This window comes from Microdochium trichocladiopsis, assembly GCF_020744255.1.
Source record: "Microdochium trichocladiopsis strain MPI-CAGE-CH-0230 chromosome Unknown B0I36scaffold_14, whole genome shotgun sequence".
Taxonomy (NCBI): domain Eukaryota; kingdom Fungi; phylum Ascomycota; class Sordariomycetes; order Xylariales; family Microdochiaceae; genus Microdochium; species Microdochium trichocladiopsis.
The window spans coordinates 751,899-775,756 of NW_025763557.1; the positions used below are offsets into that span (position 1 = coordinate 751,899).

Genomic DNA, 23,858 nt, shown 5'->3' on the forward strand with positions numbered 1-23,858 from the left:
AAGGGCGAGGTACTTATTGTATCTTGCTTCATTTTGATTGGCTGCTTGAAAACTGTGGCTGATTTTTAGGACCAAACTTTTGAAAGCGCCCTCCGTACAGTACCACATTCTATATCCCAGTTACTCGACCATCAAAGGCAACCAATAATTCGTGAGATGGTTAAGGTGAGAGTACAGATGGCTCAAGCGCAAAACGCCACATCCCTGCATCCTTGTCAGGCACCCAAGAACTCCAACGAAGTATGCTTCTGTACTCCGTAGTTTATTCGTATACGGCAGTGGAGATATACGGGGCATCGTTCTCGAGACTCTTCCTAACCCCTTGTACGTGGCCAGCCCCACCCACCTCAAGCATCTGGCTCCATGAACGGCCCCAAGAAGTCCCCTTACCCAACGGAACACTCTTCATGCGCAGGATGGCATACGCCGTTGGAGATGGAAGAAGAAGTTTGGGAGGACGAAGGCCAAGATGTACTCCTTGCCTGTGAGCTGCCTCGTGCCCGCTGGCCCCAAGCTCAGCTCCACCTTGGCGGTTTCCCTGCCTTCAACCAGCTTGGCGTCGACGCCCTTGAGCAAGCTGACGGTCTTCTCGCACCGGGCGATCAGTTCGTCGAGCGTCTTCTCGCTGTCATCCCAGGCCTCGGTCTCGACGCCCGTCAGCCGCGTGATGGAGCTCTTGGCCGTGTTGGAGGCTCTCTGGACCTGAAAGGACAGTGGCAGCATGTCCTCGTAGAGCTTGGCAGCGGGGAACCAGGTGGCGTCGGCATGCTCTGAGGCCTTCTTCAGGACGTTGGCCAGGGTGCTCATACCTTCACGCTGTCCATCATTCAGGCCGGTAGTGACTGTCACTACCAGGGGCAAGTTGGGGTAAGCCCATAGTCAAGGGTGGGTTGGGTTGGGTAAACCCCTGTCGGGTCGAGTGACGGTCATTACCATGACGGTCATTACCACAGGGGGTCCGGGGCGCGGCTGGACCCCTAGTCGTGTCTGAACCCCAACCTTAACCCTCAGCCAACCCTGCGCTGTGCCGTGTCTCCTCCCCTCTCATTAAATGACCCATGATATATACCGCGGCCGGTCTCGCAACCTGTACGGCGAGAAGCCGTCAGAATTGCTAGTTATTACGCGTAGAATAGAAAATACACCTCATACATACACTATCTAACCCTTCAATCTGACAGTCCAGTTGTGATCAAAGGACTATCTGGCGATGGCGATACACTTCGAGGCTGACGCTGGTCGCACCGGGGGGCAGGTCGGACTGCTGAGCTGGCCTGCGGCTGACGCCGGTAGTAGCCAAGAGCATCGCGTCCTCCTCTGCGTCTCGTGCAGGGTCGCGATCCGGCCGGACGACGGCATACGACTACACTTCTGGCGGACGCACCGTCTCGAGGGCGAGGCACTCGGCCAGATTGTCGACTACAGCCACGCCGCGGAGCCAATCGCGAACCCGTATACTGTGCCACTGCCAGCCGACGGATCGCCACATATAGAGCAGCTACCGGTCGTAGACGGCTTCAGCTGCTCGGACTGCCGTTTCCTAACGACGAGCCCGAAGCTAATCAAGGTCCACCGCTCGCGAGCGGGACACGCCCAGGTGACGGGCGGCCGTGGTAGTAACGGCGGCTGGAGCGAGGTACGGCTCCAGACTCTATCGCTGGGGAGCCATGCGCGGTACTGGGCAGTCGAGCAAGGACCTGCCAGAACGGCCAGTCCCGGCGTATCCGGCCCTACTTCTGCTTCCTCGCAGTACATATAGACGAACGCCTCGCAAGATACGAAGAAAGCCTAGCGGCCGAGCTAGAGGAGACACGGCGGACGGTTGATAGCCGGCAGGGACCTACCTTCGAGTCGACCTGGGTCCGCGAGATGGGCTGGGCAAGGCACCTAGCCGGCAGCGACATGAGCGAGCACTTCCGAGCCGGCCGGAATGCCCTTACTACTACGGAACGTGCTAAGCTACGGTCTGAGGCAGAGCTTGCCGAGCAACAGCGTCTGATCCGACTCGGGGCTAGCTTCGACAGGCAGATCACGAAAGGCCTAGAGCGAACAAGTCGAGTACCGAACTAAGTACTCCGATACCTCGCTAGCACAGATGCTAGCCGCCCAGCAGCTGCCCCTTTCAAGACGGAGAAGGGCCAGGATACGAAGGATCGATACCAGGCCTACTGGAAGCGCTACCTTTACTACTGCGTCCGGGTAGGGCGACTCGGTCGAGAGGTAGCGACGGAGAAGTTCCGGATCCGGTTCGACGATTCCCAGTGGGCTGCACTAGAGGATATTATCCAGCGACTTGATACTAGCTTCGACAGCGACCAGGACGCCAGCACCTCTCCAGCCTCGTCAACTTGTGTTAGGTCTAAAGAGCCAGCTATTCTAGGGGCCGAGGTGGACGAAGAAGACGACCAGATTACGGACCCAATAGACCAGGTCGTAATGGCTTTCTGCGTCAGGTCGCTCCAGCAGAAGATTGCTATCCAGTTATTCAACAACCCGCTCCTACACTTCACGGCCGTACTAGGAATTAGTGGTACCCGGAAGAGTTATGCCTGGCGGCCGGCGGCGGAATATACTGGGCAAATCGCGCGGCTCGTCTGGTGTGCCCGCCTTCTACTACTAGAGCATATCTTCGCAGCCGAGGGCGACGATGAGGATCTTTGCCTGGGAGCTATCGAGCACTTCCGGGCACAGCATCGCGAGTGGCTCGCCGACGGCTCTTTCTCACCATTTAGCGCGATGATCCGGATGATGACGTACGGAAAAGGCTTCCGTAAGAAGGAGGGCGGCACGCCACGACTCATGTGGGAGGACAATAGGGAGGCACTACGATATCTTGGCCAGCGTATCCCGCTTGACGACTTCCGGGTAATGGCAGCTAGTCTCGTCACAGATACGGAGGAGCTTGCCGACCAGCTTATGTTTCGGAAGTGGATTCCGCTAAGCCAGGTCGTCGTGCTCCGACGAATCATGGACAGTCTCAGCTTCGAGGGACCTGGGGCTTCGTTCGCCACGCACGAGAAGAACAGCTGGCTCGAGCCCGGCTTCCGCAAGCTAATCGGTCCATGTGCTACGCAGCTCTGGGATGACGAGGCAGGAACCTTTCGTGCGGCACAGGTCCAGCAGTGGCTCGGCCAGCTCCAGTCCTTCCGCCAGGCCTTACTTGTCAGCACGCACACGCGGGGAGGCCAGCCAGGGAGAGGGCCGGAGATTATAACGATCCGGCACTGCGACACGCAGGACATGCTCCGGAATGTCTTTGTATTCGACGGCCAGGTGATGCTGGTAACGGACCGCGATAAGGGCAAGGCTATCCGCGGGATCGGCCGAAAGGTTGCCCGTTTCTTGCCAGACACGGTTGGACGACTGATGGTCGCCGACATTCTATGGCTGCTGCCGTTCGAGAGACTACTACTTACGAAGACTAAGGCCCAGGGGCTATCTAAGCCACTCGATGCATGGCTCTGGAAGGACAGCCGCAAAGGAATCTGGACAACGACGGAGCTTAGTACTAAGCTAGCAGCAGCGACAACAGAGCACATTGGGGTCAAGCTAGGTGTGGCTGACTACCGCCACGTCGCTATCGAACTCGGCCGGCACATGCGAGGACTAGTCGTCCAGCAGCTAGAGGTTGACATGGCTGATGAGGCTGACTGGGACAACCCGCAGAGCTTCGAAGACGGGCTCACTGGGGAGGCGCGCCGCCAGAATAAGGTCGAGTACGTCTGGGACTTACAGGCCACGCACGGCAGCGCCATCCCCGCCTACGTCGTGTCTAGGCCGGGCCAGTTTGGATTATCCTAGCTTCGTGCTTTTCCCCAAAGGTTCACTTGCAAGGTGGATCTCTACATTCTCCTGCCCTGCCATCATCTCTATTTTTTTGTGTCTCTTTTACTCTCGTCAGCTAGATCACACTAGACCTGCTACGATATCATGGTTCATGTCATGTCTTGCACCCGCCGGCGTCATATCCCGTTTACCTGCCTTTCTTCATTGTTTTATGGGTTCTTTAGTTTCCAAAGTTCTGCTGCTGTCATCAAAGAGCTACGTGTGTGGCCATAACATAGTAGTAGCTCTTTTCTTGCCAAAGAAAATATCTTCCGAGGTCAACACGAAGCAAGAGCATGACTGTGTCGAGCTAGCTATGGCTAGCTTTTCGTTCTTTCCCCTCAGACGAATGAACGCATCCCACGACCATTTACGCAATTCTGTGACTTTTCGCCTCACCCTCCTGTGAAGCTACGCTAGAGGGACATCATAGATCACAAAATCCCCGCCTTGCCCGTTTGGTAGCCATGTCACTCTAGCAAAATGTTGTGGTCGACGCCTCTCTCCATTGTGACACGCTCGCATACCTACCTATATATACCTATCTCCTTAATACCATTCATGATGTCCCCTCTTGTCTCTATGCGAATGTCGAAAGAGAACCCAGTGTGCTGTTCATCAGACACTAGGTGCTTGATAAGCGGTCCTTCAAGGATGTCAAACCCCGCTGGGAACTCTTTCACACCACCAAAACTGTCTAAGTATGCCGTTTCCCGTAGTGTCATGCTGCGACGACCGACACCCATGCCTATTGTTGAGCCTCCAGTAACTGAAAGCCAGAATGTTTGTACAGCGAAAAATGTAAGGTAGATGATGATCCACCATGGAAAATGATCATGACGCCGTGCCTGGCTGTGAAAAAGAAAATGCGAAACAGGTGACCTGCTAATCATGTGCACCAATGACTCCAATACGCCGAAATAATGCAAAGCCAACTCCCGTGATCAAGTGCTCCACCATGACCGCGCCGCTGCCCTTTCCCATGCTACTTGCGATGCCACCAATCCCATCATACCAAAGGCAGAAGCTCATATAAACTTCGACATGGCAGTGCTCAAGTCGACGAAGTCGACCGGCTTCGTGACGTAGTCACTGAACCCGGCTGCGATACATTTCTCTTGCACATCGGACATGACGTTTGCGGAGAGTGCAATGATCGGAAGCTTCGAGTGGCCCTCCTTTGCTTCCCAAGCTCGCATTTCGCGGCATGCTTGGTAACCGTCCTTCCGAGGCATGTGTAAATCACACTACATACCACTGTCAATATCGTGTTCTAACGCGCTTCTTATGGAGAAGAATGTTTGGGGACTTACCAAGATTAAAGAGTAGTATCCCGAGCCATGCGAAAACACCTTCTCCGTGCACTCGACACCATCCGCAGCAATTTCGGCGTCAATTCCAACTTTCTTGAGGTAGCGCACCAGGACCTTCTGATTGACGGGATTGTCCTCGACGAGCATTACTCTATAGCCCTTGTTGCCGATCCTCTTTTCGACATCAATGTAATTTTGCTTCTGGCTCTCCACCATCTGTGCTGCGCTTGACCTGTTGAGGTCCACGCTTAGATCGCGTTCATTCGCAGGATCAAAGATGACCGCGAAACGTGATGGCTTGATAGGCTTGTAGACAAACGTGATACGCTTCTCGTCCAGGAGTTGCTGGTGTGCTGGATCAGACGCCAGCTTGAGAACTGACTGTCTTTGGACAGAGTCTGAGAGGACGAGAACGGAGGTGCGACCACCTGAGCTTTCAATAATCCGGTCGACAACGCCAATGACTTCTTCAGCGGAACTGAGATTGAGGACGACATGAGTGAAGGTCACTGATTCGTGCCCGCCAATCAGCTTCTCCGCATCCGCGCTTGTTTCCACAGCCGTGATCTGGTGCGGCACGTCCTTCGGCAGCGTCATCTCTATATGCTTGGTTGTGGCTTCGCGTGAATGCTTCTGAGCGCAAATCACGAGAATCGAATACATAGGTGGCCTGAAGTGTGGTGGTATCTCCGAGTCGTCTTGTATCGGCGTACCTGGAATCCGCGGCTTCTCAAAGGGCAACTGCAAGCGCATCTGAGACAAATCCTGCCCACTCGCCTTTGCAGCTTCGCTAAAGTGTGCTAGTCCTACATGGACCGATGACACACTGGAGCGTGCCGTGCGTGCGGATGACCGCACTGAAGGGTCGGAACTTGCCGACGAGTTGAGAGCTGGCGAGATCGTTCCAACGTCGGATCCAGGACTGGCAGTGTTGAAACCATTCAGTGTCTGCTGGAGTAAAAAGGGTCTTAGTGCTTGAGCATGCTTATCAGCAGCCGGTGTTGCGACGGTTGGTAGCATTGGAGGAGTCCCAATTGTGTTAGGATGGTCTTCTGCACTTGGCAGGCCGAACCGAGCGGTGAAGGTAAAAGTCGAGCCTTGCCCCGGAACAGCTGTGCCATTCATCTGGCCACCGTGCAGCTCAACAAGTTGTCGAGAGATAACCAGACCTAAACCACTCCCGCCGTGCTGGCGCGTGCTGCTCCCATCAATCTGACTGAAGGGCTTGAAAATGAGGTCGGCCTCCTCTTTGGTAAAGCCTCGTCCTGTGTCAATTATCGAGAATTCAAGCATGATGCTATCTTCGTCCGAGGTCGCAGAGTCATCGACGCACACCCTACATCGACTGAAAACTTCTCCCTCCGACGTGAATTTGATCGCGTTTCCGATGACATTGAGGAGGACCTGCCGAATGCGGACCTTGTCTCCCTTCACCCATGATGGGACATTCTCTTCCACAATGTAATTGAGCTCAAGCCGTTTCGCAATCGCCATGGCGGACACCAACTCGTTGACGTCCTCAATGAGAGAGCGAGTGTGAAACCACTCAAACTTGAGCTTCATCATGCCTGCGTCGATGGAGAGGTCTAGAATGTCGTTGATGATTATGAGAAGACTCTTGGCGCTCGTTTGTATGGTGTTTGTGTAGTCCCGCTGCTCTTCATTCAGCGTAGTCTCCTGGAGAAAGCTCACCATGCCGGAAATACCAATCAGTGGCGTGCGAATCTCGTGAGACATGTTGCTGAGGAAACGCGCTTTAGACTCCATGGCCTCCTTAAGCTTGGCTTCGAGTAGTTTGTGGTCGTTGATATCAGTTGCTGATCCAAAGTATGAGCTGACGCCGTTCCCAAAGTCAATATTGTCAATCTCCACGCATCGCACTAGGTGCCACCTGTAGTCGCCAGGCTTGGAGCGTAGGCGGACTTCCGTTGTGTATGACACGCGACCATCACTATCCGTCGCTACTTTGATGATTCCCTTTCTGACAAGATCGGCAAGATCGCCAGACTGAAATTCAGGTGTGAGGGTATTGTCGCTGGTGCTGCTGCGCGAAAGATTTGAGGGATCTTCATCTGCCGATTGTGAGCTCTTTCCCGCGGTCTGGCTCGAGCCTGGGCTTGATACATCTGTTTGGAAGAACGACATCTGATTGCGAATGCTTGGTAGGCGGCACTTGGCGAGGTCGTCTGGATGCACGAAGTCCATGAAACCAAGTCCAAGGGTGGCCTCTGAGGTCTGTCCAGTATATGAGAGCCACTGGTTATTTGCAAAGGTGATGCCTTCCTGTTCAGTCGCGGTGAAAATGATCTGAGGGATAAGGTTGGCTAGCAAACGATGCTTCGCTTCCGAGGCCTCGACTTCAACTTGACGCACACTTTTGAGCTCTGCAACATGCTGGTCGTGAATGTCCATGTAGGAACCGATGAACTGGACCAGTACGCCGCGCTTGTCTCTCAAAGGAACCGCCCTTGCCTGGTGCCATCGGTAATCGCCAGTGAAACGTCGGAGTCGAATTGTCCGCTCAAACGAGCTACCTGACCGGAGTGAGTCGCTCCAGGCCAGTATGTAGTCATCCCTGTCTTCAGGGTGAAGACTTGCCCATGGGTCGGCCACAAGATCACCGATTGTCTGGCCTCGGTAGAAAAGATACCTGCTGTTGACCCAAACTATTTCTCCTGTTACTGGGAGTGCTACAAAGACATGGACTGGCAGGCTATCCAGCATGATGCTTTTGAGCCGATCTGAGGGCGGCAGCATACTGAACTGCGCCGTGGGCCCTGTTTGAGTGCGCGGGTGGGACGTAGTCGGCTTAGATAGCAGAGAAGCACTAGGGGGCAGAGACTGGAAGGTGGCAGCAAAGTCTGCCCCGTACGAGTGCATCAACGTGTGTTTCTGTCCCGGTGTGCCGACAGTAGTGTGACCAGAAGGTCGCAAGAGCTTGTCGTCAGAATCCGGAGCATGGTCCGATTCGCTGTGCGTGCTATTGGGTTCTGCAGAACTTTTCGATGACGGCCGGGTAGAAGACTTTTCATCTCCATCACCTCTATTAGCGTCTACGAGGCCAGGCTCATTAACTGCCGGGGTATGAGGGATCTGTCTTAGGCTTCCAGACCTCCGATGGGTATGTTCAATGGTGGAGGTCTCCTTCGCCAGACGGCTGCCACGAGACGCAATATCTTCTTGCGCGGTGTCATCGCTAGGGCCGGCATGACGCGGGCGAGTATTAAAGTAGCTGTCGCCGGGCACCATCCCGGGGCTGACTCCAGCAGTCCGACGTTCTGCTGCAAAGCCGGAAGATTTTGACTCCCAGTTTGGCGTGATAGTGGCAGGTGAGCCCGCAATACTCCTGGACCTAGCCGAGTAATCACTGGGGCTAGTGATACTGTCTGTGGCCGATAGCTGCGAGTGGTACTGGGAGGACATTGCGTCATAGCTGAAATTGCGTATCGAGGCAGGATTCTGTAATGGCCTGCCGTCCAGATCCACACCGCCAAAGCCGGATGTCGTAGGTCGTTTCCGATCCAACCCAAGCACTTCGGTTTCAAGCATAGTGTAATGGCTGCAGAGCGAATACGATGTCGCCAAATGGGGCGCGATGCTGCAAGGAATGCCTGAGGTTGGATGGATACGGTATAACAGGGCTCAGAATAGAAAGAATAGCCACAGGTGGACGGGGCTGATCCTGGGTGTCCTCGGCGGACGTCGGGGATTGCGCTTTGGCGCCACCAGGTCGCGATGCGTTTCTTTGACCCAGGGCGGCAGAGTTGAGTTTGAATGCTTTCGTAGGCTTGGAGAGTAGGATATGGTGCAATGGGACATGTAACACGGTCCAAGAATTGTCTACGCCAATCGCCTCGGGAGTTTGGATCGCCGTATAATCGTGTGGACTCGCGCCAGGATTGAATGAATCCTCATCAATGACAGCATCTGTGAAGAAAGGGTTTTCTGAAGGATCGGATCGCACGGCAGGCGATGGTGCAGGAGATTGTGACCACGGGGATGGTGGTGTTTGTTCAAATTCTTCGTACTTCGGCGTTGGGGGACGCGGGGCACCACTGTCGATGGAAGCGAGAATGTCTGTAATTTTGCTTCTTTCCTGGGGTAGCTTTCTGCCTTTGGCCGTGGTCTGCGAGGCTGTGACGCTGTCGAGGAGTGATGAAAGCTGCGTGCTTGAATCTGACGTTGTTTGCTTCCTCAAGCCCTTTTTCGACTCCGACGAGCCGTTCGACCAGCTGGTGCGTGGGCCCTTCTTCTTTTCATCCTCGAAGGGGTTCAAGTACGGGTAGCTTCGCGTTAGCGCAATCACTTTACCTCGCTCAATCACTCTTGCAATGCCGTTATGATCTATCAAAGGATCTGCCTCCAGATCAAGGGCCTGGAGCATAGGAAGTACACGGCCTCTCATGTCTCGGCCCATGAACAATGGAGCTTCCCATGAAGGCATAGGTTGATTCTCTTCTTCGGCGTCATGTTTCTCCAGAGCGCGCTTGTTGAGGGCTGGATGAGGCGAAGCTGGACGTGGGGCATTCGTCGTGGGGTAGAAGCTCTTGCTACGAAGTATGGACCCCGGGCATTGGGGGGCAGGCGATGCTGCTGAGTTTGTATGCGTATCCTGGGCACCTTTCTGCTTCTCATACGACGTAAAAGAATGTCGACTGAACATGTCCGGCCGCACTGGGCGATCATTCTTCAGCGGCAGATCCGGGGTCGAAGCTGGCTCCTCCTCGGTGCTCTGTGGTGCGAAGCTAGATCGACCCATGTAGCCCATGCTGAGCTCATCTTCCTCACTCGCGTTGAATGTGGCTTTTTGGCCCCATGGCACATTCTCTAGATCGGTGTTGTCTGCAGGTATTGACAATGTCACACGCTCCGCTTTGAAGTGTTCCGTCATGATCTGGACCACAGTATTCCACCAAGCATCGAGACCAGGCTCGGCCGCGAGCAGTAACGATAGGTCATACAGGTTTGGGGACGGGTAGTCGAAATTTGGCTGTGGCTCAGGATGACCAGTGGGCTGGAAGGTCATGACAGAAGCAGGGGTGGAAGGATCCGATCGCAGCTGCTCCTGCAGCAAGAAGTGGCTGGCAAACTGACCTCCAGTGGAATGGAGGAGGGGAGTTTGCGATTGTGGGCTGGCCATCATGGGTCCATGGCCAAGTTTGAGCCCGGCCGGGTTCATCCTGGGAAACGGGTACGATGGCGTTCGAGCCACGAGACCAGGCGTTATGCCGCCCCTGACAGTTGTGTTTGACTGGGTCGATGTTGTCAGTAAGTCATCCGCAGGCGTCGCAGTTATAGGCGACGACTCGATAACGGGTGAGACGCCAGGCGCACGTGCTGTCGTGACGTGGGCCTCAGGCGAGCCCTTCCAGCCCTGTTCATGCTGGGACAGATATCGAGTAAGGCCTTCCATATAGGCTACCACCGGGTTGCCTATAATGTCTGGCGAGCTTTGGGAAATGCTCACCTCCCTGTTCTTTTTCTTGGACCCGTGCTCGGGTGATTGCTTGAGTGACGAGGCGTGCTTGACGGCACTCAACTTGGGTCTAGCGGTGCCAGTCCTTTCCGGGCTACCGCCGCCGCGTAGACTGACCAGATTACTGCTGAGGCGCGCACTCAGGCGCTTGAGAGGATTTGGTGATCGTGGCAAGGCGTCCCCAGCCAAGGGGCTTTCCCGTTTCTCATCTATACTGACGCGAGCCGGATCTCTGGCCGCCACATATCTGGCATCCGGATTCCCTTCATACTCGTGCCTGTCAAGGACCTCTGGGCCATGTTGGATTGGTGGTCGAGACCTGGAGTCGTCGGGCTGAGTAGGGGCGGTCATCCCTTAGCAAAAGCGCGCCCCCATGCAGCAGCAGCGTTGGGGACTTGTGATGTGAGGGCAGTGATCGGTCTCTGCGTGACTCGGCATGAAAGAAGTGTGTATGCTGTTCTCCGCGGTGGGTGGTCGTGTGCTGGGCGCTCAACTGGTCGTTTGGAGCGGGTACAACCGTGTCGAGGCAGGAGTCGACGGTGGCGTTTGGGTGGACGGTGACGACAGTGGTTTCGAGGCCCGGCCGGAGACCTCTGGGCTGAAGAAAGGACGGGCCTGACCGCCGGAAACGCGAAGAAACGAAGCGACAGTGACGGGCGAAACCTCGTGACGGGCGGGAATGCAGGCGGGCAGGCAGTCGCGGGAGGCGCAGAGACGAACGTGATGTAAAGTGGTGACGGCCTTGTGGGGATGTCACGGCGGGTGTTGGCTGGGTAGAGCAGAGCGAAAGAAACGGCAACTGGCTTGTGGTGCGTGGTGGTGGGAGCCAGCAAGCCACGAGACTGGGCCTGGGCTGAATGGCGATGGGGCGGGCGGGCTGGCGGCGGTGGGCGGGCTGCGAGTGACTGACTACTGGCAAGTGGTGCCTTGCGTAGCAGCCCAGCTGGGCCCCTGGTCGAGCGTGCATATGACGTAGCGCCAAGCCTGGCATCAAGGCGTCGCTGGTCAAAGTGGCAGGCAGGCAGGGCATGGCAGGGCACTGGCCACCCGCTTCAACAGGGGCCATGCAGGCCTCCCTTTCTGCTCCCGCGCGCCTTTCCTCAAAACAGACGGACCATCCTCCAGAGCGCTCTCTTTCTCATTCATGCTGATGACGGCTCGCTCGCCTGCATCGCAGCTGCGTCTTGTGTCTTCCTTCCACGCGATGCGCCTCGCCCTTCTCGAAGCGTGCGAGCGTGCAGATCGGCCCCCGCCAGGCCGGCTATTGCTTCCGAGCCGTCAGTCCCCAGCACCCGTCGTCACGCCAGCCAGAGCGGAGGCCTCGGCAGAGCTTGCAGTCGTGCCCTTTGAAGGCACATCTTCTCCTGGTCTGCATTATTGCTTGGGGTTGCGTTTTCATAGCAGTCCTCATAATGTTCCAATCTCTCTTGTCCCGTCACGGCCTCTGTAGCTCAACCCGTCTCGAGTTAGCCAAAAGCTGAAGACAGCTGGTTGACATCATAGATTGCTCGCTAATTCGCGCCTCAAACCCTTGCACCTCGACAAGGCCACTTGCCGGGGTAACTCTTTACTGTGCGCAACGGGACAACAACCCGGCGCCAGCTTAAAATTCGCCTGTGGCTTCGGGAGCAATGGGGAATTGAATGGGAAAAGAGGATCCAGGATTGTGTCCCGCCTTTCTTAAGCAGGGATTAGCCTACGGAGTCCTACAAAGTTGCGCAAGCATGGGCTTGGGGACTATCCTACGGCAACGGACCCAGCGCTTTTGTGAGCTCGCGATTCCAGCCTTGAGTATTGGTTTTGGGTTGTCCTCTTTGCGACTGCTGTGGCTGGAACCAAAACCCTATCGACCTCTACATACCATGACCTCCAGGTCGTCGTGATCCACACAGCTTCACTCATCGGCCATGGGGCAGGACATGGGTAACCCCTCTCCGATTGCAGGTTTGCCAGGCCACTGATAGGTTTTTCCGGGGCAATGCTGTTCTCCGGCCTATTGGTGGTTCGCGGCCCCTTCAACGGACAAGGGGCCGTATGCAGCAATGGTAAGGACCTCTCAATACAGAAATGAGCTTCGCCTGGAGGACACACAGTAAAAGAATTCTCGTCACTCTTCCTCACAGCGTCCCGCAGCTACACATTTTGAGGCGCCTCAAGACAAGGCTGCATCCTTTGCGCTGATTCACCGCTCTCCTGGTAAGCGCGCTTCGCTCCGCTCTGAGCCCCAAGAATTGAGTCGCCCGCCCTAAGGGAATTCCATCTGCGGGAGAGGCTGGCTGCACGCCTCAGGTCTTCACGTCGCACGATAGGAGTCAGCGCCCTAAAATCACTGGAGCCCTGAAGCCACACTCACGTGGTCGAAGTTGACCACGAAGAACAAGCATGGTGATTCTTTTCGGGCGCCGAGAGACATGCGGTCTTATGAGTCGGGGTTTAGGCATCGTTTTAAACTTCGTGAAGGACGTGCCTAGTACTGTCAACGCGGCCATTACCGCATTATGACAAAGCAGCTGGCCAGCTCGGAGCTTGCGCAGGTGGGCGGGGTCAAAAAGGAGTTTTACAGCTTGTACTACCATCCATGGATGCCATATGCTTTGTTCGAGCATGCGGGCCGATGGTCACGCCCTCTTGGCTCTGGAGTGCTCCGCAATTTGTCCAGGGCAGTGTTATCGCGTTCTTACGGGGATCGTTGACGGGCCAGCCACCCGTTCCATTTGTGTAGACGGTGGCCATGCCGATCCATCAGTTGTCCATTTTCTACATCCCGGTCTGAATCGCGATCGGAAAATGCACACTCCTATTTCTGCTGCCACGTTCCCGACCACCGACCGGAGCTACTGGCCCGTCAGGGAAGCTTCGCTGACATTGCAGTCATCCGATTCGACCACAGTCCCCAGCCACAGCCGTATCCACAAGACACAAAGGGGGGCTATGCATCGCCTGTGTGTGTGTCCATGCAAGGTGGCATCATATCGGTGCGTAGATGCATACGACAGTGACAAATCAGCACAGCGGGCAAGAAAGAGCCTGAGGGGACAGATCCATGAAGGGTATGGAGTGCTAGCAGTGGGTGGTTGTGTTGTGAAGCACACCTCCCGAGCGCGAATCATGAACTTCAGCCTCCGCAAGCTCTTTAGGCGAATGAAAAGACGACACCGGCCGATTTGCGGTGCAACTGGCACTCCCCTGAGTATAATAGTCGCCAATTGGTCTGAATGAGCATCGGATGAGTGGGTGGGAGAGAATGCAGCAAAACATCACATGTGCGATTGTCCATGCAGGTAGAAGATCGCTTGTGTCGTGCAACGTACTTGAGGCTGTGTGACTGGATCAGGAGTAACACCAACATGTATGCCCCGATCTCAAGGGGGCCACTTCCTTGGTCGCTGCAATCCCTCGGCGATTGCAACAGAGCTTGTCGACCGTTACACGAACCGCCGCACAGAAAACCTACCTTTACGAAGCGATGTGGCGAATCCACAGCGTGAGGGCGAGGCGTCCAACGCATCCAGCCCATAGCTGCCATAGGACTGGGCTTGTTTGATGGCACAAGTCAGCAGGCGACCATACGACGTACCCATGCTGGATGCCAGTTTGAACGCCGTATATTGCGGCCATTGTTGATGGGCATGTTGTCTGACAACTTCGGACCGAGTTGGGAACAAGGGACGGCTACGGAAACCCGTGCTTGTACGTACGAGCCCATCGCAACACTCAGATCAAGTCGCATGACAATGCATCAAAGAATGGCAGACTTATAGCAGGAAATCTAGCGTACGTAGGGCCAATAAAAAGAGTCAAAGAGTCTAATGAAGGTGCTTGCGCACCATAGTTAGCGGCCAACCCTCCACCGTGAGTAGTACCTTAGTGATTCAGATTGTGGCAACCTATTGGGACGCTATCGAGCGCCATCGAGCGCCGATCTTGCTTTTAGTACACCGTTCTCGGTGCCTTCTGCAGGGTCAATTGCTGAACTTTGAAGGTAAAATCGCCAGAGCAAGCACTCCCAATACCACTCCAAATATCTCCACCACCTCGTCAACCCTATGACTGCATCGTATACGAAGCTGAGAACTTCCTTGCGAGTTCTCCGCTGGGGAAATTCGCCTTTTGGAAAAGAGATTTCAGAGTGTCAATGATTTGGATATTCTCTGCTCCATGACAGGTCTTGGTCCGGATAATCGCCTTGGCGGACTTCTCCAAGGCGATTATCCGGACCAAGACCTGTCATGGAGCAGAGAATATCCGATAGATAGCACATAATAGCTTCGAAGTCTAAACTGTCGCCGAAAGCTTAAAGACGGCTTCGCCTCATTAACGGCTTAGTATAGATGCTTCCGCCAAGTATCAAAATCACGGACCCTACAAACTTACCTGAACCTCGCCTCTTCTCCACGTACCTGAATTTCACCTCGCAGGTAGCGCGTCGCAGGTCAGCACAGGGGGGCCCCGCGCACGGCCCTTGACTATAGCTCCGCCCCCGGTACTGGAGCGCACTACCGCCCGGAATGATGGGCAGGACGCCTCCGCGCACGGGGTGGGTAAATCCCTACTTCGAAGACCTGATTCACTAACCGCTCTTGCTAACGACAGCTCGCGTAGTCCTATATAATATTCTTAAGTGTGATAGACTGACGGGTCTACTGCGGCCAGGACACCAGTAGGAAAGAAGGCTTCTCTAGGCGGCTTTATACTATATATCAAGGAGTGCTTGATGCCTCGCTGGAATTATCTTCACCAAAACGTGACTTGAGTCCGAGCCTGTCCTACATGACAGGTTGGTTGTGCTATTCGAAGCTCATCGCGATCTCATGCTTGATAGCTTGCTTCCACTCTGGTGGGTGCTGCTTAGGCCCTAGCGTGTTACGACACCCTGGGCCCTGCCGTCGACGATATAGGTAGTGGAAGGGGCCCATCGTCTCCTCTGCCCAGTACTGATAAGTCCTGTAACCCTGGCGTAGCTGGTAGTTGGGGTACGGCGCGTGGACGAGCACCCACTCAAGTTGTGGCAGCTTAGCCTCGGCACTGGCGAGCAATGAACCTAGGTCGTGGCTCAGATCATGTTGAGGTACTGGGTTATAGAAGCGAGGGTTAGGGATACTCGTCCAAAAGTATCGCAGGCTGGGGGGTAGGTAGTCCCCTAGATCCGCGAAGTCTGGTGGGATGTATGCTTTGTCGTGATCTCCGGGGTAAGCCCCGACGCCGTCCTTAGGGCGCTCAAAGTATGTCAGCCTCGACATGGGTGCACTGAGCCACTCGAGTTTGATGTTTGCCGCCCGTAGGTTACCTAGCACCCCGCTGTCTCGTTCCTCAAACTGGCCGGCCGCTGTCTTGTATAGCTGGAGCTCGAAGCGGCGTAGTCCGGTCCCGTATGTCCTGATCGCCTCGCCGAGCGGACCGAAGTCGATCCTAGCGCGGGGATACTCGTCGTACGCATCCGCATCCCCAGGATCCACGTCTACGACAAGGCTCCTCAGGTCAGAGCCGAGTTCCCTCAGGACGAGATCGCGGATCACTAGACTACTGCTCTTAGGGTTTCGCGGCGTGCCCGGGAAAGCAGCCGATCTGAGCTCGAGGCGCTGGATATGAGGCGCAATCGGCCAGGGTCGGGATGGTGCCCCTGGGTTAGATGGTGCCGAGCTTCCTCTGCCCCAGCTGAGATACGACGTGTAGCAGCTCACGAGGCCTTGGAACGAAAGAAATGCCGAGACTGCAGCATTGCTCACGGTCCCAATATCGTTCTCCATAGGAGTAAGCTCAAGCGTATGGAGACGCGAGAGGGGAGAAGGTAGTCGTGCCTGCAGGCCTCGATCGGCCGTGCCGAGAGCACGTCCACAGAAGGAGAAGAATCGTGCAAGGAGTGAACCGTGGCTATCTGCAACGACGCGCAACGATGCAAACTCGACCTGGTCTGCTAGGGTGAGTGACCAGAGGGCGAGGAGGTCATAGGAGAGTACATAGTGCCCTCGATATCTGGAAACATCGACACTATGGGGCCAGGTTGTTGTGACTTCTCTCGCTTCGACGATCAGGCTGTCGAGAAAGGTACAGAAGCTGGTCGAGTAGGTCTGCTGAATCTGTGACTGGATCGCCGGGTCCTCGAAGGCTTCGAGGAGGCGCGCTACAGGTAAGGGTGTTCCCTTCAGCACCAAGTGACGGACAATCTGGATTTCATCCGGGCGGCGGCGCAGGTAGGTAAATTCCTGGCTAGAGCTGAACTGGTATCCATCGCAGAGAGGATCAGTCTGCGTGAACTGGAGTGTTTGATAGATGAGTGGCTGAGCGACAGTTCGAAAATGAGACGAAACTAAGCAAAGCCAGCTTATCTGTCGCGAGTCCGCACCGCGATCAGCGTTGACCATGCACAGCTGCTCGATAGTGAGCAGAGTGTGAGCGAAGATCTGAAGTAAGAGTTCATCGGGTAATCGTTCGATATGTGCGGATGACTCCGTAGCCACTGAACCATCGGCCCCCATGACAAGAGTTGTTACTTGGGACGAGAGTAAGTAAGGTGGAGAAGCGGCGGCATGCTGGATTGCTCCTAGGTTGTGAGAGGGCTGAGATACAGCCGTTTGGACCAGGACCCTCTCTCTGCAGCCAACGAAGCTTTACTGTATCCCCCTCCTTGCCCCCCTGTCCCACCCCGCAACCACGCAATCTATAAGCAAGTAAGACATACAAGCAAGTAAGCCACATAAGCAGTTAAGCTACATAACCAAGTAAGCCACACACTAAGTAGATTGAGTATCTCCTGCTCTATAGTGCTGCTACAGGCGACCTCTTTCTACCGTTGCGCCTACCAGGCGAATATAAGCCTTCCCAAGCTATTTATGGCTTAGCCGCTGCTTGGCCAGCCCTGTCATCTGAGTACAGTTCTACTGCCTCTGCCGTCTCTGCTGTCTCTGCCGAACCCTACGAAGCGCTTGTTTTTAGGTTATAATTCTGCAACTGATTAAATTACTATTTAAATTCAGCTCGCTCATATTATCTCTCCTACCTCCGTACATACTGTAACCTCTGCCTCCTGTGTTAGCTACTCTGGACAGCTTATCTTAAGTAAGTATTACACGACTCGGGCAATTACCCCTCGTTTCCAGGCCGCCTCCGTGGCGTCGGGTCAAATCTGCTGTTCCTACTTCATATCCCTGCCCATGCCTGTCTCGGTTATCGTCTGCTAGTGCTCTCGGCCCCTCCTGTCTTCTGTAACTTACCCGGCCCGCTTACATTCTACTGGCTGACTGTAGGTATATAACCCTGCCTATGCACCTCGTACAGCTTATACCATGTCCGCTAAGTTGCATGTGGCTTCGCCGCAGCCTTGATAGTCCTGTCTCGAAGCCTCTTGCTTCTTCCTATATATTCCCTCAATTCTGGCATTAATTCCACGGCTGGTACAATCATCCTTCGATTTCTGCCCACTCCGCCAGTCGGCCACTCAGCTATACACGCACCCCAGATCAGCAGTGAAGCGCTGTGGCAACCTTCACCTGTGATTCTACCGTACACCTGCCACTCTGCCACTCTGCCACTCTGCTAACTCTGCCACTCTGCTAACTCTGCCACTCTGCTACTCTGCCACTCTGCCAGTCCGCCACCTCCGCCAGCCCGCCACCTCCGCCAGCCTGCCACTTCGTGACCCTATATGTCCAAATAAGCAGCCAGTCTCCCAGAACAAAAAGACCCGGTGGTCAAGCGGTACGACGCTGCTGGCAATTGCCTGGCAGAATCCCCGGTTCAACTCCGGGCCGGGTCACTTGCATGCTTTCAGTTTCATTCTGCTGCCGCGGCGTGAAGCTCGGGGCTTGCTCTCTCTCTTTTGCCTCCTTATACGCCGTCTCCTTATAAGCGGAGTCCTCGGTTCGACTCCGGGTTGTAGCGACGACCGTGCTTTACTCTCTGCTTTATATAATGTTAACTTAAGTTATACAAATAGCGTAATGAAACTTTGATTCTACTATCTCTACTATCCTTCTAAACTGCTCTTACTCTATAGTATCTTCTCCCTCAATATCGCTCTTAACTATCCAGTACTGAGCACGCGAGTGTACCCCGAAGCTCTGTAACTGTACAGTGCTATATATATCGTCGGGTACCACGTCAAACTGTATCCCCTTCCAATGCGTCGCTCTCCAGTGCTTACGTATGTTCTTATTGGAGATTGTTAGGAAGCGGCAACCTGTACAGCTAAACCCTCTCAAGATCGGTAAATAGTCCAATGGTGAAGTATTGTCGTCCGGGACCGGAATGCTAAATGGATCGACAAGCGTAGGTTGGAAACAAATTCTGCGAATGTCCTGTAGCTCATCTCCCTTCATACTGTGTCTGCCCCGGAAATGTACAACAGTACCGTTACCTGGTTTAATTCCCAGCCGGCAGAGGAGACAGATAGTAACGTTGCGGGTCGTGTCGATATAAACCAGTTTATCAACCGGTTGAATTGGTGGACGGGTTGGTGGACGGATCATCGCTCGTACTGTCGCCTCAGTCTCAATATTGTCTTCGTTTGTTCCTAGGTCTTGGTCTTGCAAACCCTCCAGCTGAGGGCGGTCCTGCTGCTTACTAACAAGCGGTCGTAGCTCGTCGTACGACGAGCGGGTGTTTGGAGGCATTCGTCGACTCGGTTGATGTAAGAACTCGTGCCAGCGAAAGGACGCCCACTCATAGATGCGGATAGCGGCTGGCTGAAGTTGCGAAGGGAAAGCTCCGTCGAGTCCGTATGTAGTTGCGCGCTGAATAGGGCCATGGCTGCTCTGCCAGGCAAAGACGGCATTGATGCTCGCATTCGGGCCAAGGTCGTCATACCGGTTGAATGGCGTAGCAATCTCGATGACTTGCTTCTCGGTAATACCAATAGCGATTTGTCGGTATATCTGAGGATTAACACAGGTATCCCAGCAGACGGATGTCGCCTTCTTAAAGATAGCCGCGAGCTTTGACGCCTCCCAAGGCTTTGATCTGTCTACTCCCGAGCTGAAGAGTAGGGGCGGCGAGACAATATGCCCTGATAACGATCTCTGGCTGGAGACCGGCCCTTTACCATGCGTTGTAAGGAAAGGACGGATGTAGACAAGGTATCGAAATATAACCCGGCCGACTCGGAGAGGAAGGAAGCGTACAACGTTGAATTCTCGATTGGTTGAACGCTTTGCTTTGTGATGCCGTGTGAGCGTCATGACTGAGCCATTGTGGATGTATAGTCCGCGTTCACCGAAAGCGCTGTTCTGGTATGTAAGGCTGAAGAGCTCCGATGACCGACCAGTCTGGCCGCTTGTCGTATGGAAACAACCTGCAAGGAACTCGAGCAGCCTCTCTGCTGTCTTCTGGTAGCAGGCAACTGCGGTAGCTTTCCATGCCCCGTGGCTCTCGTCGAACGGTCCGGAATACGGAGTGCAGGCCTGTTTAAGTAGCTGGGCATAGGCGTGGGACAGTTTGTTATGCGGGTGGCTGATGAAACTGAACGTATTGACGAGGTCGTCTTTGACTCTCTCAAGATGAACGTCCACCTGGAGACCAAGCATGAGCTGCTCGCAGAGCTCCTCTGCGTGCCCGATGAAGTGCTCTGATAACTGTCGGAAGGTGTCCATAGTGATGGTAAATGAGTCCCCGTATGATACCGTTTGGAGATCGTCCCTCCAGTGGAGAAAGAATGACGGGGTGTCTGTCCTAGCAATCACTCTTCCGTAGTCACGAAGGCTTAGCATCTCGGTCAGGGGCGTCATCGACTTAGTAAGCATATACCTATGCCGTACTGTATCGAGCCGCTCGAATTGCCGATGTCGCGGTCGCCGGGGAATCCCGATATGCTCATATGCTCGAAGAGGTAGGGCATATTCTAGGAAGAGAAGTCGCTGGTTGTAGATCAAGGCTGAAAGGAATGGTGCATAAAGCTTTGCTGTGCGAAAGTCTCTGCCGTCTGGGTTGATGCTAAGAATACCACTGAAGTACACGAGATGGGTTGAGCTGGGATGGCCGTCGGCGAAGTCTTCGGTACAGAATGTAATACACAGCTTGAATAGCAATTCGAGAAGCTGGCTCAGTGCTGGGCTGAGGACGATCACTTGATTCTGCAGTGTACTTGCGTCTTGGACCTTGTCTGTTGTCTCGCTTTGTCCGTCGCTGAGCTCCGAGTCGCTGACATCTTCGTCGGAGTGGCCGCTCTTATTATCGTCCTCGTCGTCTTCGTCGTCCCGACGTATCTTAGTGGTATCTCGTTGGGAGTCCGACTTGGTGTCTTGCCGATAGTAGTTAAACGAGCGTTTTCTCGACAGACGTTTGGCTAAGGGTTTTGAGACGGACTGTTTCTGTTCCCTATTACTCGGTGTTGGAGTAGGCCGTTCTTCCTTAGCTGTCGGCCGCAGCTGACGAGCGGGCTTTCCAGCTAGGATCCACCGAAGGAGCTGTTCCTCGTTCCAAGCTTCGTGGGACCAGATAGTACCAAGTAGCTGCTGCTGCTCCGAATTAAATCGGACGGGGAGAAGGTCTTGTCGTTGGAAGCTTGGTAGGCGGTAGGTACGGAAGATGAAGGCGATGAAACGCTGGAAGGTCTTGGGATACTTCTGTCGGCTCGACCTTGCCGATACTAGTGTAAGTGGCTTGGGATGGATCTTGTCTGGGTGGGAGGCTTCGGAACCAGCAGAGGACTGCACGAGAAGTTTCGCGGGCTGTCTGCTCACAGCGAAAAAGTACCCAGTCGACCATAGTAACGAGCCCGGATATCTTTATCTCGTCTGCTCGAATACTAATGTAGGGAGTGGTTGTAGGATATAGTCCTCTTCCAAGGTGAAGGAGTCTTGTGGGTGGATTGCAGGGTATAGCTGTGAGGGCCTTCAGCACTGCACAGTTGGCGCCCTCGAAGATCTGCTGCCATCCCGTCCGGTCTAGCCATGGCTTGCTCTGAGAGATAGCAGTCCGTCTATCGTTTGGGTCTTTCCTTGTCGAATCGTACCCCGAGAAAACAGGTCGTTCGGGCGTCTCGGGGGGGGGGGGGGTTGTTTTGCTACGCGGCCAGGGACTAGACGACCTGTTTTCCCATCTGCATCGGTTACAGTCCAATATCGTCGATTCGGGCCGCCTCCCCAAGACTGTAGGTAGACATCGTCGTAGAGTAGGCCAATCCGCGGTCGGGTCGCGGTTTGCCCGTCGAGGTGGCTCTGCGAGATATGCCTCGTAAGCTCATGGAAGCTTATTGTCAAGAAGACGCATTTGCGGCAGCTGAAGCCATCGTAGGTCTGGAGATGCGGATGGGGCCTGGAACTAGACGGCGGCAGAGCTGCCTCTGTAGGATTGCGGAAGCCTGAAGAGTAGTGATCGCGTATATGCTCTGGGAAGTCCTAAGCGCTCGGCTAGAGGGATACACTGCTTATTCCACAGGTGTGCGGTGACCTGGGCTCCATGTGGGGAAATCGCGTGTCGACAATCGGGTCTGCGGCAGATCAGGACATTGTATTTGGATCGGCGTAAAGCTGAAGGTATGTGAAAACGGGGGTCGGGATCCTTGTGGCCTTCCGGCGTCGTTGCTGAGTTGGTCGGTACGTGGTTCCGCATCGCATCGTATTACTGCAGGCTGTTCTGCTGCTGTTTGTATTGTGGATTGTCGGTGGATCGTGGGTTACTGGGAAAAGAAGGGAAATCTGGGGTAAGGAACTCAGACTAAATCCGCGGAAAAAGGGTTGGAATGACGCGTACCTCTAATGCGCACAGACGTTTCGTAGGACATGACATGTCTATGAAGAGAATGAGAGAGACTTCACGATATGCAGGGATGCTGTCGGACATGTGGGGCGTGTGGAACCCGGGGATGTAGAGCTAAATCCCCCGTGGAATAATACAGTAGATCCGCCGTAGGATCCATAGGATATAGGCAACCATTAGTCGGCCAACCGTCTCTGGTAAGAACCGTGCAACCTTGCGGCCGATTCCGCGGATAGCCTTGGCCTTGTCGCGGTCTGTAACTAGCATTACCTGGCCGTCGAACACAAAGACATTCCGGAGCATATCCTGCGTGTCGCAGTGCCGGATCGTCATGATCTCTGGCCCTCTGCCGGGCTGACCTCCCCACGTGTGGGTACTGACGAGTAGAGCCTGGCGGAATGACTGGAGCTGGTTGAGCCACTGCTGGACCTGAGCCATACGGAAGTTTCCTACTTCGTCGTCCCAGAGCTGAGCAATACCTGGACCGACGAGCTTGCGGAAGCCGGGCTCGAGCCAGCTGTTCTTCTCATGCGTAGCAAATGACGCCCCGGGTCCCTCGAAGCTGAGGCTGTCCGTGATCCGTCGGAGCACGACGATCTGGCTAAGCGGAACCCACTCTCCGAACATAAGCTGATCTAGAAGCTCCTCGGCATCCGTACTAATGCTAGCCGCCATAACCCGAAAGTCGTTGAGCGGGATGCGCTGGCCAAGATATCGTAGTGCCTCCTTGCTGTCCTCCCACATAAGTCGTGGCGTGCCGCCCTCCTTCTTGCGGAAGCCCTTCCCGTATGCCATCATCCGGATCATCGCGCTAAAGGGCGAGAACGAGCCATCGGCGAGCCAGTCGCGGTGCTGCGCCAGAAAGTACTCGATAGCTTCCGGACCGATATCCTCGCTACATTCCTCGGCTCCGAATATATGCTCTAGCAGGAGGAGACGCGCGCACCAGACAAGCCCTGCTATCTGGGTTGTGTATTCGGTGGCCGGCCGCCAGGCGTAGCTCTTCCGGCCACCGCTGATCCCGAGTACGCATGTAAAGTGTAGGAGCGGGTTATCGAATAATTGGACGGCAACCTTCTGCTGGAGCGACCGGATGCAGAAAGCCATTACGGCCTGGTCTATCGGGTCCCCGATTCGGTCGTCTTTCTCGTCTTCTTCGCTCCCTGGAGTAGCTGGCTCTTCAGACCCGATGTCGGTCGATGAGGCTGGAGAGGCGCCATCGCTGTCGTTATCCTGGCCGCTCTTCTCGCTACTATCTAGTTTCCGGATGATTTCCTCAAGTGCAGCCCACTGGGCGTCGTTGAACCGGATCCGAAACCTCTCCGTCGCCACTTCCCGGCCGAGCCGCCCGACCCGGACGCAGTAGCAGAGGTAGCGCTTCCAGTAGACCTGGTACCGGTCCTTCGTGTCCTGACCGTTCTCCGTCTTGAACGGGGCGCCTGCTGGGCGGTTAGGATCTACACTCGCGAGGTATCGGAGCACCTCGTTTGGTACCTGTGCGACCCGCTCGATCCCTTTCCCAATCTGCCGGTCAAAGCTAGCTCCAAGCCGGA

At 54.9% G+C, this 23,858-nt stretch overlaps 9 protein-coding genes and 1 non-coding gene across 10 annotated transcripts; 4 read left to right on the forward strand and 6 right to left on the reverse strand.

Annotated features, from left to right (window-relative positions):
• Positions 1 to 355: 355 nt before the first annotated feature.
• B0I36DRAFT_389586 (uncharacterized protein) lies at positions 356 to 807 on the reverse strand (the record flags this gene model as incomplete). The annotated part of the gene is made up of 1 exon (XM_046161341.1): positions 356 to 807. The coding sequence occupies one exon, from the start codon at positions 805 to 807 to the stop codon at positions 406 to 408; it is 402 nt and encodes a 133-aa protein (XP_046004894.1). The 3' UTR covers positions 356 to 405.
• Positions 808 to 1,159: 352 nt separating this feature from the next.
• On the forward strand, positions 1,160 to 1,906 carry B0I36DRAFT_399391 (uncharacterized protein). Its single transcript, XM_046161643.1, has one exon. It carries the CDS (start codon positions 1,211 to 1,213, stop codon positions 1,757 to 1,759), a length of 549 nt encoding a protein of 182 aa, XP_046004895.1. The 5' UTR covers positions 1,160 to 1,210; the 3' UTR covers positions 1,760 to 1,906.
• A 1,329-nt stretch (positions 1,907 to 3,235) lies between these two features.
• On the forward strand, positions 3,236 to 3,806 carry B0I36DRAFT_339945 (uncharacterized protein). Its single transcript, XM_046155905.1, has one exon. It carries the CDS (start codon positions 3,241 to 3,243, stop codon positions 3,799 to 3,801), a length of 561 nt encoding a protein of 186 aa, XP_046004896.1. The 5' UTR covers positions 3,236 to 3,240; the 3' UTR covers positions 3,802 to 3,806.
• Positions 3,807 to 3,850: 44 nt separating this feature from the next.
• B0I36DRAFT_339947 (uncharacterized protein) lies at positions 3,851 to 4,394 on the forward strand. The gene has a single exon (XM_046155906.1). It carries the CDS (start codon positions 3,938 to 3,940, stop codon positions 4,232 to 4,234), a length of 297 nt encoding a protein of 98 aa, XP_046004897.1. The 5' UTR covers positions 3,851 to 3,937; the 3' UTR covers positions 4,235 to 4,394.
• A 459-nt stretch (positions 4,395 to 4,853) lies between these two features.
• B0I36DRAFT_399411 (uncharacterized protein) lies at positions 4,854 to 11,345 on the reverse strand (the record flags this gene model as incomplete). Its single annotated transcript, XM_046161644.1, has 3 exons — positions 8,768 to 11,345; positions 5,139 to 8,697; positions 4,854 to 5,072 (listed from the first exon to the last, which is right to left on the reverse strand). The coding sequence occupies exons 1-3, from the start codon at positions 10,963 to 10,965 to the stop codon at positions 4,854 to 4,856; spliced, it is 5,976 nt and encodes a 1,991-aa protein (XP_046004898.1). The 5' UTR covers positions 10,966 to 11,345.
• Positions 11,346 to 15,131: 3,786 nt separating this feature from the next.
• Positions 15,132 to 17,177, reverse strand: B0I36DRAFT_339953 (uncharacterized protein). Its single transcript, XM_046155907.1, has one exon. It carries the CDS (start codon positions 17,088 to 17,090, stop codon positions 15,402 to 15,404), a length of 1,689 nt encoding a protein of 562 aa, XP_046004899.1. The 5' UTR covers positions 17,091 to 17,177; the 3' UTR covers positions 15,132 to 15,401.
• A 1,115-nt stretch (positions 17,178 to 18,292) lies between these two features.
• On the forward strand, positions 18,293 to 18,367 carry B0I36DRAFT_t208. The gene has a single exon. It is a non-coding gene; the product is annotated as a tRNA-Cys (tRNA).
• Positions 18,368 to 18,544: 177 nt separating this feature from the next.
• On the reverse strand, positions 18,545 to 19,736 carry B0I36DRAFT_339955 (uncharacterized protein; the record flags this gene model as incomplete). The annotated part of the gene is made up of 1 exon (XM_046155908.1): positions 18,545 to 19,736. A coding segment is annotated over one exon (883 nt), but the record flags the coding sequence as incomplete, so codon positions are not given.
• Positions 19,737 to 20,668: 932 nt separating this feature from the next.
• B0I36DRAFT_339957 (uncharacterized protein) lies at positions 20,669 to 21,312 on the reverse strand (the record flags this gene model as incomplete). The annotated part of the gene is made up of 3 exons (XM_046155909.1): positions 20,669 to 20,707; positions 20,751 to 21,235; positions 21,261 to 21,312. 3 exons carry the CDS (start codon positions 21,310 to 21,312, stop codon positions 20,669 to 20,671), a joined length of 576 nt encoding a protein of 191 aa, XP_046004901.1.
• A 1,143-nt stretch (positions 21,313 to 22,455) lies between these two features.
• On the reverse strand, positions 22,456 to 23,463 carry B0I36DRAFT_221660 (uncharacterized protein; the record flags this gene model as incomplete). The annotated part of the gene is made up of 1 exon (XM_046149027.1): positions 22,456 to 23,463. A coding segment is annotated over one exon (1,008 nt), but the record flags the coding sequence as incomplete, so codon positions are not given.
• Positions 23,464 to 23,858: the final 395 nt, after the last annotated feature.

Bases quoted from the DNA above. Each gene is read 5' to 3' on its own strand.
- B0I36DRAFT_399391 (XM_046161643.1), top strand. From the start codon at position 1,211: ATGGCGATACACTTCGAGGCTGACGCTGGTCGCACCGGGGGGCAGGTC.
- B0I36DRAFT_339945 (XM_046155905.1), top strand. From the start codon at position 3,241: ATGCTCCGGAATGTCTTTGTATTCGACGGCCAGGTGATGCTGGTAACG.
- B0I36DRAFT_339947 (XM_046155906.1), top strand. From the start codon at position 3,938: ATGTCATGTCTTGCACCCGCCGGCGTCATATCCCGTTTACCTGCCTTT.
- B0I36DRAFT_339953 (XM_046155907.1), bottom strand. From the start codon at position 17,090: ATGGGGGCCGATGGTTCAGTGGCTACGGAGTCATCCGCACATATCGAA.